Source organism: Myotis yumanensis, unplaced genomic scaffold (assembly GCF_028538775.1).
Source record: "Myotis yumanensis isolate MYYU_CA2020_CCGP unplaced genomic scaffold, mMyoYum1.0.hap1 SCAF_19, whole genome shotgun sequence".
NCBI lineage: Eukaryota > Metazoa > Chordata > Mammalia > Chiroptera > Vespertilionidae > Myotis > Myotis yumanensis.
In genome coordinates this window covers 7,139,192-7,154,396 of record NW_027223770.1, presented here as the reverse complement: position 1 = coordinate 7,154,396, position 15,205 = coordinate 7,139,192, and the positions used below count along the sequence as shown (strand labels likewise).

The window sequence follows — 15,205 nt, the reverse complement described above, 5'->3', positions numbered from 1 at the left end:
TTAAATAAAGGAGGAACAAATTCAGCTACCGACTCCCCTGGCTTTCTGCAAAGGTCTGCCCTGCTACTACCCACCTCCGGATTCTTGAGGGTCATCTCAATGCTGGCGGCAGGCCCGAACCCTGTGAGGGACTTAATGTGGATCTGTGTAGGCAGAGGTCGCCTGCACTGGCAGTACACTGAAAATGCCATGGACTTCAAGTATTGAATGTAGAAAACTTGTTCATCCTTCATTGTCTGCAGCATGGACTGGCAAGGCACAATCTATAGACACAAACACAAATAAAACTAGAAACTGAGATCAAACATGCTAACAAGAAAGTTGAAAATGAAATGGCAGGAATTCTTAACTTGAACAGGGAAGAGAATTTTAGTTGTAAAATATATGAATGCCAAACATAATATAATCAATCTTAATTCCTTTCAGTGACATAAAATCCTGTATTCCAAATGTACACCAGCAATTTAAGAAGAGGTGCCACTGTGTTGGTCAAGTTACACTGTCACTTAGAAATAACGCTGCTCCTATTTTAGGGGTAAATTATTAATGTACTGTTTCTAGGTCCCCAATTTTAAAACTTTTAAAAATAGATTTATCATTTATATACACACACATAGAGTGCATAGCATCTTTGGAATTATTGTCTAATCATTTGAGAAACAAATGTCAAAACAATAAAAAACTATTAACAACCTATTCTGGTAACTTTAATTTTGACCTTTTAATTCTATAAGATACTTTATTTAAAGTAACAGTAAAACAAAACCCAAGCAACTAAGGCACTGTTTTCTACCTATTAAATTATAAAATTAAAAACAATTATTATGCCGTCAAGCTGTCAAGGGTGCGGTGAAAATGGGCATGCTCACTCATGATGAAAAAAGTGTAAGCAAGTAGAACTTTTTGGGAAAGGAATTTGACAATGCTTATCAGAATCTATAGCTAGGAATCTACTTTAAGAAATGACCTGAAATGTGAGAAAGATATTATACATGAAGATGTTTGTTATGGCTTTATTTATAATAGTAAAAAAAGTGGAAGCAAATTAAGTAACTGTACAGGCATGATTAGATAAAAAAGATATGCAGTCATTAAAAATGTTGCTGTGAAAATTTTAAATAACATGAAAAAGTATTCATGAATAGCATTAAATACAAAAAGAATATCCTATATAATAAAAGGCTAATATGCAAATCGACCAAACGGCAAAACGACCGGTCAGTTGCTCAATGCAGGAGCTGCCCCCTGGTGGTCAGTGTGCTCCCACAGGGGGAGTGCAGCTCAGCCAGAAGCTGGGCTCACAGCTGGTGAGTGCAGTGGTGGTGGTGGGAGACTCTCCTGCCTCTGCGGCAGTGCTAAGGATGTCCGACTGACGGCTTAGGCCGGCTCCCCATGAAGCCGTCAGTTGGACAGCAGTCAGTCCCTACCCCCTGGACTGCAAGAAGGCGCAGGCCAGGCGGAGGGACCCCCCCCCCCCCCCGCCACCGGCGAGTGCACAAATTTTGTGCACCGGGCCTCTATTAAGTTATATTAAGTGTGATCTCAACTGGGTAAACAAACATACAGAAAAAAGGCTAGAAATACACCAAAATGGTAATGAAGGCTGAATCGAATGTACTTCCAATTATTTAAAAAATCATGAACTTGTATTTACTTTCATATACTAATAAACAACAACAAAGGCAAAAAAATAAACTTGCAAATACTTACCTGGAGAATGAAAGAATTTCTCATATGCTCAGGTAAATTATCCAGCATCTCTGTGTAGCAGCGCATCAAACTCAACAGCCAAAAGTTTCCAGAGGTAGAGTCTTCCTCTGCAGTGTAGGTGAAGGGGTCCACCATGTAAATGACAACAGCTGGAGGATAGGCCTGGCTGTCTGCAGAGTCAGGCTCTGTGGGAATTCCTATTCTCTCCCTCTCTGTAACACTGCAGAGAAAGTCACTTATGAGATGCAAAAGTAAACATAAATTATATAAAAATAAAGTCAAGTCTAGTGCACATTGACTCCTTGGGCAATGATTACAGATGAAATGTAACATTAACATGTGTCATATTACCGAAATAAAGGCAAACCAAGCCAGTTAGCACCCAAGATAGATATAAATGACAGTAACTGCCTCTAAATGGGAGATCTTCTTCCTGTAGCTGTATTCTACAAAGATGGTTTATAATACTATCATATTAACAGTAATAGCTTACTTTTATCCATATATTATATTCATATAGTAACAAATATGTTAATAGTAATAGCTTACTATTAAGCTAATCTATCCTATATAATAAAAGGCTAATATGCAAATTGACATAACAACTGGTTGCTATGACACATACTGACCACCAGGGGGCAGACGCTCAATGCAGGAGCTGCCCCTGGTGGTCAGTGTGCTCTCACAGGGGGAATGCTGATCAGTCAGAAGCCAGGCTCATGGCTGGCAAGTGCAGGGGCAGTGGCGGGAGCCTCTCCCACCTCTGCGGCAGTCGGACATCCCCCGAGGGCTCCCAGACTGTGAGAGGGCACAGGCCAGACTGAGGGACGCCCCCCCCAAGTGCACGAATTTTGTGCACCAGGCCTCTAGTATATATATAAAAGTGTAATATGCAAATCGACCGGGTGGCAGAACAACTGGTCTCTATGATGTGCACTGACCACCGGGGGGCAGACGCTCAATGCAGGAGCTGCCCCCAGCCCGTAGGCCCCAATTGCCTGATTGGGGCCTGCCAGCCAACCTCTCAGTCCCTCCCCCGAGGTTGGCAGGCTCTGATCACCCAATGGGGAATGGGGAACTGGGGGTGGATGGCGGCGGACGCAGATGGTGAGAGGTGGAGCCAGCTGCTGGCAGCTGGGGAAGATCGACCCTGATTGCAGGCCTGGCCTAGGGACTGTGCACAAATTTCATGCGCCAGGCCTCTAGTAAGTTTAATAATAAATTAAATAGGTAAGTTAGTTTATAAGAAGTCTCATATTTTAAAAAATATATATTTTTATTGATTTGAGAGAGGAAGGAAGAGGGAGAGAGAGAGAGAAACATCAATGATGAGAGAATCATTGATTGGCTGCCTCCTGCATGCCCCCGACTGGGGATTGAGTCCACAACCCGGGCATGTGCCCTTGACCGGAATCAAACCTGGGATCTTTCAGTTCGCAGGCTGATGCTCTATCCACTGAGCCAAACTGGCTAGGGCAAGAAGTCTCATATTTCTTAACACTGAAGCTGCTGATTAACAGCTGTTATTTTCTCTTGAGAAGAAGAAAATCAGAGTCCTTTACTGGATTTAGAGACTCTCGAGGTTGATGGGGAGAGAAGGGTATAGAAGAAAAGTAGATAAGAGTCCACATGGAAGCCACCCACCTCAATCAATGAGTAACATACCTTTCTTGTCCGTCCTGTGAGGGCTGAGAGGAGCTCTGCCCAGGCTCAGGGTCTCCACCACAGCCTATGTTCCCCTGCGTCCTATCAGCAGAACTGGCCCCAGTGCTGGGGTTCTGCCCTCCAACACTACCACTGAATCCTGACGAAGAGGTAGTGCCTAGCTGGCTAACGACGGGAGCAGAGGCAGACGATGAGACCGGTGGCACGGTGGAACCAGATGTGGAACTACTTGCTGCAGGGTTCGAAGAACTGCCATTGGAGGTGGGATTAAATGCACCGCCAGCGGAGGGAGCTGCTGACCCTGCATTTGCAGCTAAAGGCCCAGTGTTCCCAGGAGTAGCTTGTCCCTGTGCTGCTGCTGGTGGGGTCTGGTACTTAGGTGGCGTCAACAGGCTGCTATCGAGCTGCAGAGTGGCTAAATAAGGTGCTGAAAGAATATATGCAGAGCAACATTAGTGAGGTTCTGCAGTGTTAGACAAAAGAAACTCAGAATGGTCACTTTTTTTAAAACTATGCTTTCAGGCTGCAATATTCTGGTTACGACACCCAAAATGCCATCTCCACACTTGAACACATGCTTATATATCACACAAACACAGAAATGGACATGGAAATACTTATTATAAATACTGGAAAAGAACCTTGCTTGAAAAGAAAGAAAATCATTTATAACATTTTCCTTTCAGACTGAATCCATAGGCCATCACTGAAAAATGGGAGACCAGCCGTCGTGGTGTATATTATGCTCTTATGCATAGAGGGCTTTACAAGCTTCTTAGATTTTCTTGTGAATCTGGGTTAAAATTAAGCAGTTAATCTTAAGTCATGCTGCCAAGTTTTTGAACTCTGGAGTAAATTAGATATGACTTCTTTAGGCAACTTTAAATAGCTTTTAAAGAACATACATGCACATGAAAGTTAGCATTTAACTAGAATGCAAAAATTAGATCTAAATAAACACAGTAGTGGAACATTAGACAAAAGAAATATAATGTTGCACCCTAACAGGTGTGTGTGGGGGTGCCATTTGCTATTTTCTCTCTCAAATTCTACTTTTCCAAACAAATTCCCATTTACCTAGGTGATGGCGACAAACTTGCGCATAAAGTTTGAGTCTGGAATGATTGTCATTCTCCTCGCTGCTCCACGGCTGGTTAAACCACTCACTCACAAGCTCGTCGGTCAGCTTCTGTGCCACAGTCTTCCCCACACGCATGATCCCATCACGTAGCACTTTGCAGATGGGCTTGTGCTGCCCAAGCCTACACATCTGATAGCACAAACAAGACCATTACTTACGACAGAACGCATCACCTTGTTCAGCACATAGTGTTAGCGAGGCACATTCTGTACCATAAACATGGAGGCATTTTCCTTTTTCTTTTTAGTGTGACCACATGCAACTACACCAACATTATAAACTGGTCCTATTCGGTAATTGTTATGTACCCTGGTAATACTGCTGTATATTTCTCCAAAACCTGGAGTAGCTGCTCTACAGAAAAATAAGTGTTTCTTCTGAAGAAATGTTTCTGCAGCCCAGCCCGTTCATTCTTCCAGCCTGAGGAAAAACTGCGGAGCACTGACTGCTAGGGGTCAAAAAGGAACTAACAGGTTCCTGCCTACTAAGGCTAACCAAGACATCTGTCCACTAAAACCTCTTAAGGAATCCCCACTCATAACATTTTCCCATAAGACAGCATTAAAATGCATGGGCCATCTGTTAGATTGTTACAGACATTTGGAGATTACTAATAGAGGCCACGGAAATGCTGATCACTTTTATAAAGTAAATGGTTGTTTTAGCATGAGATGCTGTTGTCAATTTCTAGGATACTAAATGGCAGATAATTAATATACCTGCCAAAAGTAAACTACTTAACTACCTGCTCACCAGCATGAGAGCCCATATTATTATCCCTTGCTAGAGTTAATGAACTGAAGGCTTACCAAGGCCCTACAAAATCTTAAGCAGGTATGTATTGCTGCCAAATGAAAGTTCTTAAGATCTAAAAAGATCCGGCAAGCCTTTTATGTTTTGTAACTTATGTGTAGGCTTCATTCAAGAGAATGGCTGGGCTTTGAAATTGCTTAGACAAGTTTTCTGTGTTAGGGTAAGTATGACTTAATATTATTTTGTATCCATGGGCCAGGCACTGTTTAGAAACTACTGTACCCAAGGGTTTCCTTCAGTGGCTTAACTGATGCATTACCTAATACATAGCATCGCCTCATTTCTTTGCAGCAACACATACGTCTACTACTTCATGTGTACTCATGTTTATAGAAAGTGGATGTTCTGCTATGGAATATTTTTGAAACTCAACTTGGCATCTTATTTAACAACCACATTTGTAATACTTATAATATGCCTGTCACAGTTCTAAACACTTTACAAAATCTCATTAACCAATGTCACCCCAATAAATGTAATAAAAAAACTTATTTAATTTAATCTTGCCAAATATGATATCAGAAGTAAAAAGTACAAAGAACTTAGTGTGTGTGTACTTTGGCAGAAGAAATGTGGTACTTTCTCTTCAAAGACAGACATGATTCTAATTTTTCAAAAGTAACAGGAATTTATGTACTAAATATATAAAATTATCTACCTGGCTGTTACATTATGATGGTGATTACATTCTTAATGTGTATCAAATTTTCAGTATTAAGATGAATGTAGTGTTAAACAAAACATAACAGGGGCATGACTCATTAAATGTATCTTTTGATTTAGAAATTTTCAAGCTGAACATTTTTATACAGTTCTGCCCTCCCCACAAAAAGAGTAGCCACGCCTTCTTCTTGCACAGCTCATCTTCTGACTGCCCTTTCCCCTGGTGAACAATCCTTTCAAACCTGAACACATCAATGGGGGAAAATAGCTAACAGGATTTAAGATGTGTGGTAAGGCTAGTAAATGAAAGTCTTCTAAATCTAATGAAATATAAAGCAAGATGGAAACGCAATTTATTCCTAGAAAAACTTCCCAACTTGATTTTTTCCTTCATCTTCCAACTAATTGCAAATTTTCTTTAAGATCTACTTTGAAGATATTTATTCTTTAAAATTTAGTCATAACCAGAAACAATATGAGGACTCATGTCAAAGAAATAGTTTCCAGGTCTTCCTCACCTCATATACAGCGCTCAAGTCCCTGAAGAAAGTTTTGGCTCCTTCGAGCAAGGCCTCATTTTCTGGACACACCACAATATAGGCAACATCACGGTGGCCCCCATATGGGTCCAACAACAGCCTCTCCCAAAACGGCAAGGAGAATGGCGAGATGGTGAGGAAGTCTTTGTCATAGCCTACCAGCAGGGTGGGGATGGGCAACGGCTCAGGAGACTCTTCTGAACCTAAAACAACAGTGCAGTTTAGGAAGGGGCCTGGGAGTCTGATTCCCACAGCTGAACCATTTGGAAGTTCCTGATGCCCTCGTCTTAATTCTGGCAGCAGAGATTTCACCGTAGGTTGACATGATATTCTCATTAAATGGCCCCTGATGAACAACTTAATTAAATGAGTCTGAACATGTTCTAATGGTTCAATTGGAGGGCAGAGCAGAAGTTGAAGGTCATTTTGCAGCAGCACTACGTCACTTCCTCTGAGGTAAGTGTCATAATCGGGACCTTGACAAAACCAGTTCAGAAGTTCATCCAAATGAAAATGCCACGAAGACAAGGAAGAGGAGACTCTAATAAATGCTCTACTTAGGGATTATTTCCCTCATTGACCCTGATTATGCCACCAATGTTTAGAAAGCTTAATTCCAATACTGACTTTAGGAAAATAAATATAAACTTAAGACTATTTTGTCAGTGAATCAAGGACTTGACTAAAGCTGCTTTCCAGGAAACAGAAAGTTGAGAAGGCACGCAGACAGGGAGGAGACTGTACCATAGGTGCCCCGGCCTGCCATTTTGTGGAACTGCTGCCACGTGAGCGGTCCCTGCACGTGCTGGATGTTCTCCCAGGTCCTGCCCGTGCGCTTCTTCTGGATGGCGTCTTGGAGAAAGGGCTGCAGGGACAACAGCATACGGACCACATCCTGGGAGGAGAGCATGCTGATGTCCAGCACTGGAACAGACAGTAAGTGAAAATAAATGGGAATCATAAAGGACGACTAGACTGGCGCTCTCCTCTTTCTGGCCATCACTTTGGACCTCAGTTATAGTCCATGACAAAGACATTATTAGTGGTAGAGTCTATTTTTAGTTGACTCTAAAATACTTGACTCAGGAGACAGAAGGAAAGAAATTCTTCTACTGAAGTGAAAAAAGTAATTTGTTATTTATTATTAAGAATACAATGGAAAATAGGTTACTCTATATAAGTAAAGAGGTTAACTATAGAACTGCTTAAGAGTGGAAAGATGGATAGGCTTGGCTTTTTAAATCGTATAAACCTGTTTCCAAGTTGCTTACCAGGAAAGAGAGCTGCAAACATTTCTTAATTATTGCATAACTTTAATTTATAAATATCAATGGTTAGATTATATGATGAGTGAGGAAAAGGAATTTTAAGGTTTTGAAAACTTTAAAAAATGCTCTTACTATAAAATATTTTCACAAAATGCATATCGAGAAAGAAAGCCTTCCCTGCAAGGAGAGGTGCCTGAGAACAGCAGAAGCAGTGATACGACTGGAAGCCACCTGTGCACAGAGGAAGGGCGGGGACTCATGGTTTCTGAACAAACACTCTTCCTTCCAAACTGAGTTGTGGAAGTTGTAAAGATCCTTTTGAGATATCCAGGTAAAGGAGGGGTCTTCACCAGCAATTTGAAAAACTTCTGAAACTCTATGCAAAACTGTGCATGCATACGTGCATGAACATATGTGCATTTTTCCCCAGGAGAGAAGGGCCATAATGCTCATCAAATTCTCAAAACAACAGACGAGCTAAATAATTTTAAGGTGATCAGCTCTCAATCTGCACAGCTGGGTTCCTGAAGACCTTTCCTCTTACTTTTCTACTATTAGGAAGGGGCATGGATGGAAATCTAAGGTTTACCTACCAAAGAAATCCGAGACACAGAGTGCTGAGGGTTCTTAAGACATCTTTAGATTATGTCCTTACATCAAACACAGTTTGCAAATTGGTGGCCATAGTTTTTGTTGTTGTTGTTTTTTTTTATTTTGGGGGGGGCGGTGGGGGGGAGTAAATCTCTCCAGGAAATTTCTTATACAAATCTGGATTTCCAGCTTCTCTTGACAAACTGGGAGACCTGGCAACTCGAGCTGAGATCCACACTCCTGCACAGCCCCCACGGGCTGGAGCCGAGGAGCAGCTGCCCCTTCAGACAGTTCTCCACAGTTCCTCCTTGGCTGCCTGCCTGAGACTGAAGCAGTGTTCACATCTTTATTTCCAAGCCTGTGCTTCCTTCTTTTTCTTATAAGTAAAAACAAACAAACAAAACACCCAGTAAAGTACTTCTTACTCTATCAAAAGCAGGAAAATGAGAGACTTAGAGAACCAGATTAAAAGCAGACACAGTTCTTTGTGAACCCTATTTCTGTGCATATAAAATAGAAAGTGTGCTGTGGAAGGACACAATTCAGGGCATTGCTTTGTGCAAATCTGGATCCCGCATCATTCATTTATATGACCTGTCTGCTACATCCAAGCATCTGAATTTGGAACCCTCGCCTTCCCTACAATAAAAGGTGCTATTCTTCATATGCAAAGATGGCACTACTGTTCCTCCCACACAGACTGCTTTTCTGTCTGAAGGCCACTATCTAGTTAAAAGGAACCACCAAGATAATCATCCACATTTCTCCAGGGGAAAGACTCCACTTTCTTCATAAATTCATCCAACAGACATTAATTAAAGGTCTGATAAGTATAAGGCACTCTGCTTAAACCTAAGCAGTCATAAAAATAAGTATGACTTGAACACTTCCTTAGGAGTTTCCACTTCCCAGAAGTCTCCCTGCTTAGCCTGCTCAGAAAACACCTGCCACTCCCTGCTCCACTGAACTCTGTCCTCTGAACATTCTTTTATTATTCCAGAGTTCAATTTAAGAAGCTCATATAACCTTGTCCCTATAGGACTGAGAGTTGTTCAGAAGCAGGTTTCCTGTTTCATTCATGTAACCCCGCCAGCCTGGCCTCTGTCCCTCCCGCTTCTGTAGAACCAGCTCTCATGATGGGTACAAGACGATCCTTACCTTAAAAGCTCAGCTGCACTTTAATGCTTGTTGACCACTCTCTTTCTTGAAATGTGGTGACTTGGCAGATTTCACCAAAGCCTGCCCCAGGCCCTGCCCTCATTCTGTGCTCTCCTCTTCAGGGAGCTTCCCTCCTCCTCTGTGCCCGTCATCATCTGCGTGGCCCACTACTCTCTTCCCCTGAGCTCCAGGCCCATCAAAGTCCCAAGCGTCTACTCCACATCTTTATCTCAAAACTTCCAAAACTCAATTTATGAACTTGCTCCTCAAACCTGGTCTTCCTCCAGCCCACCTACCTATCTTTGAATGACACCACTGTCTGTCCAGGTATACAAGTCACAAACCTGGGTGTCATGTTTAAGATTTTGCTCTCCCTGAACACCCAACTTCAACCTAGTACCAAGTCCTACAGTACTACTTCCTAAACATCTTTATAATGCTTCCACTTATTTTGCGTTTTCTTTGCTAGGACGCTAATCAAGCCATTGTTTCTTATATGATATGCTACATTACCCTCCTAGTCTCCCCAAATCCACTCTGCCATTTTCTAAACCACAGCCCACATTAGGGTCAGAGTACATTTTTTCTTTTTTAACACAAATCTGATGAAACAATTACACAAAAGCATATTATCACTAAGCATTACAAGTGGTGAAAGTATGAAGGAGGAGAGGAATGCTGGGCTGGAGGAAGACTTCCTTGAAGAAGTAACACTTCGAGATCTCAACCATGAGTATAAATTAACTGTCCATTATCCAAAATAGATTAGAAATTCCCGAGGGCACGTACCTTATCTCTTTCAGTCAGCATTTTATTCCCTAGTATGCACCACGTTATTGATAATGAATGCATAAGGGAAGGAGAGAGCAAGTTGCTTGACACTCTTAAAGCTCAACTCCAAAAATGTTTGTCAACTCCAAAAATGAGCTTTTAATAGAAGAGCCAGTGACATGACCAGTAACCACAGGACAAAGTAAAATGTGATCACTGTTACAGAGAGAAAATACTGAGAAAACAGAGGAAGAAGAAAATGACTTGTAACTGGGTAGAAGACTATATGGAAGAAGTAGCATGAAAACTTGACCTAGACGAGTGAGTAGGTTTAAACATGAAAGGCTGTGCAAATTATACTCTTGATGACTTTGATACTCAGCAGTCACAGGCTTCCAATATGAAATGCCTCTATGAATTAATAAAGAGGAAATTTCCACAGAGCAAGTATTCCTCTCCAAAGGTGTTTCAATATAAAACATTCTCTTAGTCCTTAAATTTAGGATGATATCAACATAGTGCTCACTTTAGCTACCTTATTTTTTAAGAAATGAAATTTAAAATTTTGTCAGAGAAAAAGTAAAGAAAGTGTGTAAGCCACCATCACGCCAAGCCTGTCTCCAAAGGGCATTACTATTCTGGGACACCTACCGTTGCTATGAGGCCAAGAGTGCACAGTGGCACTTCTCACCAGTGCTTCATCCACTTTTCCACCTGTGGGATTATCCACATATTGCCGCCCTTGCTCCAAGGCATTAAAGCATTCCGTCCAGTAATCATTATTATCTGCTTGCACCCGGTCGTAACTCCAGCTTACGCAGGGAAGAGTTTGGCGATTGTTCGAGGAAATGTAGTCCAGGAAACTCAGTGAAGCAAAAGGTTGTGTGTGTTGGTTCTGGAGGAGGAGGAGAAGGCTTATAGGTGGCTCCTGGGGTTTTCTGGCTGCTTCCATCTGAGGAAGGAAGGTGGTCTGACACATCATTAAGCGCCTCTCTGCAGCCTGACCGATATCAGAATTCTTCCCAAAAATATCCAACTCATCTTCCAGGAAGAGTCCTGAATTGTAACCAAGTTTGCGATTCATAATCGCACTGAACCCACAGGTACAGCGGTACTGGTCCTCGTTGGAAGAATCGGGGATGTAAAGCCCGACATCTGCCCCTTTGATGTTCATGTTGCAGGCACAGATGCAACAACTGTCAAAGTTTCTGTCTTTAAAGATATTCATCACAGAATCAGAGAGAATCAGGGTGACATAGAGACTGTGGGCTTCTGGAATTGGCTGCATGGTGGCAGGCTCCACAGAGTTAAGGGGCCGCGTGGTAGAGGGGGTAGAGGCTGGTGACCCCTGATCGGTGCTGTCATATTTAACAGACCCTTGACCACTGGCAGTGCCCCCACCTCTGGGAGTTCTTGGGGTCCTGGGGGTTCGTGGCGTGGGGACAGAGAAGCGAGGGGTTGCTGGCGATGGCAGAACTCCTGCTCCACTATTGCTGGCTGGGGCAGTACTGTTCAACGTCACTGGTGTGTTCATCTGTGGTGTGTTCAGATAGTCTGGGTCTGCTAGGCTCCCGACGCTAGGCACATTGCTGCAAAACACAGACAGCACCAAGTGAGAATCAAAGGCAGGTTGCAGAAGCTGGAATACACACCTATTACCCCGACCTAGGTTGTGCATTTTTTATCATTTATGTGTGTTATCATTTGGTGTACTCAACTTTCTCTTTAAAAAAAAAAAGGATTCAAAAGAGTCAGTGCAGTATGTGGGAAAGCAAAAAGTGAGGAATGAAGAAAAAAATCAATATGGCACTTTCCTTTTACTCATTCCACATTGAAGCAATCCTCATCTAAATCTTTTGAGGAAACTTTTAGTATTTTTATAGAAAACATGATGTTGGATTTGGTCAATGTAATTCTGAAAGACTGTAACTACGAAATGGAACTTGAACATGAGTTCAGGTGCTAAATTAGGTAGAAGACCATAGGATGAAATTTCCATCTAATTTGCAATTACATTTTTGTCATTTTTTGAAATTGAAAGTCTGCCAGCATACTTGTTCTCTGAGGCTATAATCTATATACGATTCTAAAGTAGTTATAATCAAATGCACAAGAAAATTTAACATTTTCCTAACTTTCAAAATGCAGTCCTATCTAGGCTTGCATTTTATTAGTAATGTGTGACCATGAGGGAATTCTATTTTAGGAAACCCATTGGCCGGAACTACACTACAGTTAATAAAAATATTACATAAGCTGCTAAGAGGCCTTAGTATTAATTAGGTGATTGCACAGAAGTACACATATTGTATTATAATTCCCAAACTTGTAAGATTTCTGTGGGATGGAAGGCAATTCTAGTTCACTTATTAATTTCAAAATGCTATGCATTACCTATAGCACAATTACTTTCAGTTCCCAGAGACTTGAATGCATTGCGCTATTTTCTCATAAGCAGTGACTTCTTTTTGGAATAGCCACATAGAAAACAAAATAGTCTCTGCAATGTTCTACCGTTTTATTACTGCAGAAAATTTTCTTAATGAACATTCTTACAGATATATGTAAACCAGCATATGAGACCATTCTTTCCAATTAGAAAAGAACACAGATTTTTTTAGTGCTTAGTATTCTTTTGAAATCTATTAATAATGTACTTAAATTAATGTTCCTCCAATAAATTACATATTCATTCACTTATAATTTGAAAGAAAAATATCATAAAGTAATGGCTCTTCAAATAATTTTCTTGTGATTTTTAATTAGCTATGCCCAAACGACCAGCCTGAAAATCCAAATCAGGCACTGTAAAGATATTTTAAATTAGAGGCACACTGATATCTTTGAATACAGATAAAAAACGACCCAGAAACCTTGATTAGCAATCATTGCTATCTCAGAGACCAAAATAATGTGTGTAGTAATGATTTTTACTCTAATTGGACTCCTTTCAAATTTTTCTGGTTCAACTAAACCCTAAAATTATTATGCAGTTCAGATCAGAAAAAAAAAAAGCTATGACTACTAACTGTAACCTAAATAATTAAATTGCTCCCTAGGTAGTAAGAATGTATTCTCCTGTATTGTAACCTGATTTCTCCCAGTCAATAAAAATGAACTGAGTACCAACCCTATGCTAAATGCTAGATATTCAACAATGAAAAAGAGAAAGAAAAGCTAGCTCACAGCAAGTGTGACAGGCATCATGGAAATAAGTGCTGGTGTGCTGAGTGTGGCAAGTGTGTGTGTGTGTGTGTAGGGTGGGGTGAGAATGGGGGATGTCCAGAGTGATGGAGACCACGGCAGGAGGATTTCGCATAGCTCAGAACTGAGTTGCCCAATAAGGTAGGCACTAGCCCCATGTGCTAAATTTAAATTAACTTAAATAAAACTAAAAATTCAGTCTTGATCTCAAATAACCACATTTCAAATGGGACATAGTTACAGCATGAGAATAGTAGGTGCCATATTAGAAGGAAAGATACAAAACATTTCATCATAGCAAGGTCTATGAACAGCATCAACAGGCCAAGTCTTTTGCTTTACCTAGTCCATTTCGTCCTTATATTGCTTACTTGGTACTGATAGAAATTTGAGCTTGTGGCATTTTATTTTATAGCACTGAAATTATTTTATTAAAAAATTATTAATCATACAAGAAACTGATTGGTTGTACATTGTTGATTTAAGTACTATTTTCTGGATCGTATGAAACATGCCCAAGCTACAATAAGCACCTCCTTTTTCTTCCCCATACCACATCACCATTCTTTTGCTGCTTTCTCCTATGATGTGGGGTCAATGATAGAGATATTGCCAATGTTAATACTTTTTTTTAAAGGGCCTTAAGTAAACACATTTAAAAATCATCAGTTTACATAAAACAAAGCATTACCACCATCCCCAAAATTATTACCAATCCAATCTAGTGCTTGATTCTGTGATAAACAATGATTTGACATTGAATGAGCATGAACACCATGATTCTCTATACCCGTGGTTCCCAACCTTTTTTTGGCCATGCCTCACCTAAGCATCTCTAAAATCCTGATGCCTCCCCCGTAACATATAATCCTAATTATTCAAAAAGTGAACTCCTATTCACGTGGAGGAAGCCTAAGAGGCCATTCACTTGGTCTAAACAAGCTTCCAAAGAACATGGCATTCATGAAAAAGAAGAAGAAAAGATGAAAAGATAGTTGAAGTACTGAGAAAGAAATCACTAAGAAATTGTTTAAAAAATATATATATAATATGAAGTGATATTAAAAAATAGCAAATAAAGTTTCAAAACATATAACAGAGAACTGAAATGCAAAATATGTCACTATATATATTTATATACTGCTTATGAGGCCCATAGAACCATAAGAAATGCAAAAAATTCACTGTTAATAACTCATTCTCGAATTGCCCCCTTTAAAAATCAAATTGCCTCCCTGTGGGGCATGTGCCCCACATTAGGGAACCATTGTTCTATACAAGTAACCTTAATTTTTCCATGTACATAAAATTTGGTTTAGGAAATAACATACATTTTCAACACAAAATAATGTGCCCCAAAACATTAATGGCCAATAAAAGCTTCAAATCATATGCTACTGTCATCAATTTAAATAAATATTTAGTTGAGATAAAAATACATACTTGTAGCCATCTCTAAGGAAAGTGGCTGCAGGTGGCATGGGCAGTTGTTCAATTTTAGGAGGGATTGCCCACGAAGGCCGAAACAGACAGGCATCAGGTATCTTCAGAGGTAGCAGGCATTGGCTCGGCAACATCTTCAGTGGAGCAAACATGGAGGATCCCACAAAAGGTTGAAAAGTTGGAACCTTGTGCACATATGAGAAGTCCTGCAACGACAAAGTGAGGTCGGTGATAATGTT

General features: G+C 40.7%; 1 protein-coding gene across 2 annotated transcripts in view; it reads right to left on the bottom strand.

Annotated features, from left to right (window-relative positions):
* Nucleotides 1-15,205, bottom strand: part of MED13L (mediator complex subunit 13L) — a 268,233-nt gene that overhangs the window by 18,148 nt on the left and 234,880 nt on the right. For both annotated transcript variants that reach the window (XM_070399748.1, XM_070399749.1), the window contains exons 16-23: nt 14,967-15,172; nt 10,971-11,908; nt 7,276-7,455; nt 6,511-6,734; nt 4,453-4,645; nt 3,376-3,802; nt 1,711-1,930; nt 75-263 (exon numbers count right to left, since the gene is read on the bottom strand). In XM_070399748.1, coding sequence (XP_070255849.1) covers nt 75-263; nt 1,711-1,930; nt 3,376-3,802; nt 4,453-4,645; nt 6,511-6,734; nt 7,276-7,455; nt 10,971-11,908; nt 14,967-15,172 — 2,577 coding nt within the window. The remainder of the gene's footprint in view (nt 1-74; nt 264-1,710; nt 1,931-3,375; nt 3,803-4,452; nt 4,646-6,510; nt 6,735-7,275; nt 7,456-10,970; nt 11,909-14,966; nt 15,173-15,205) is intronic.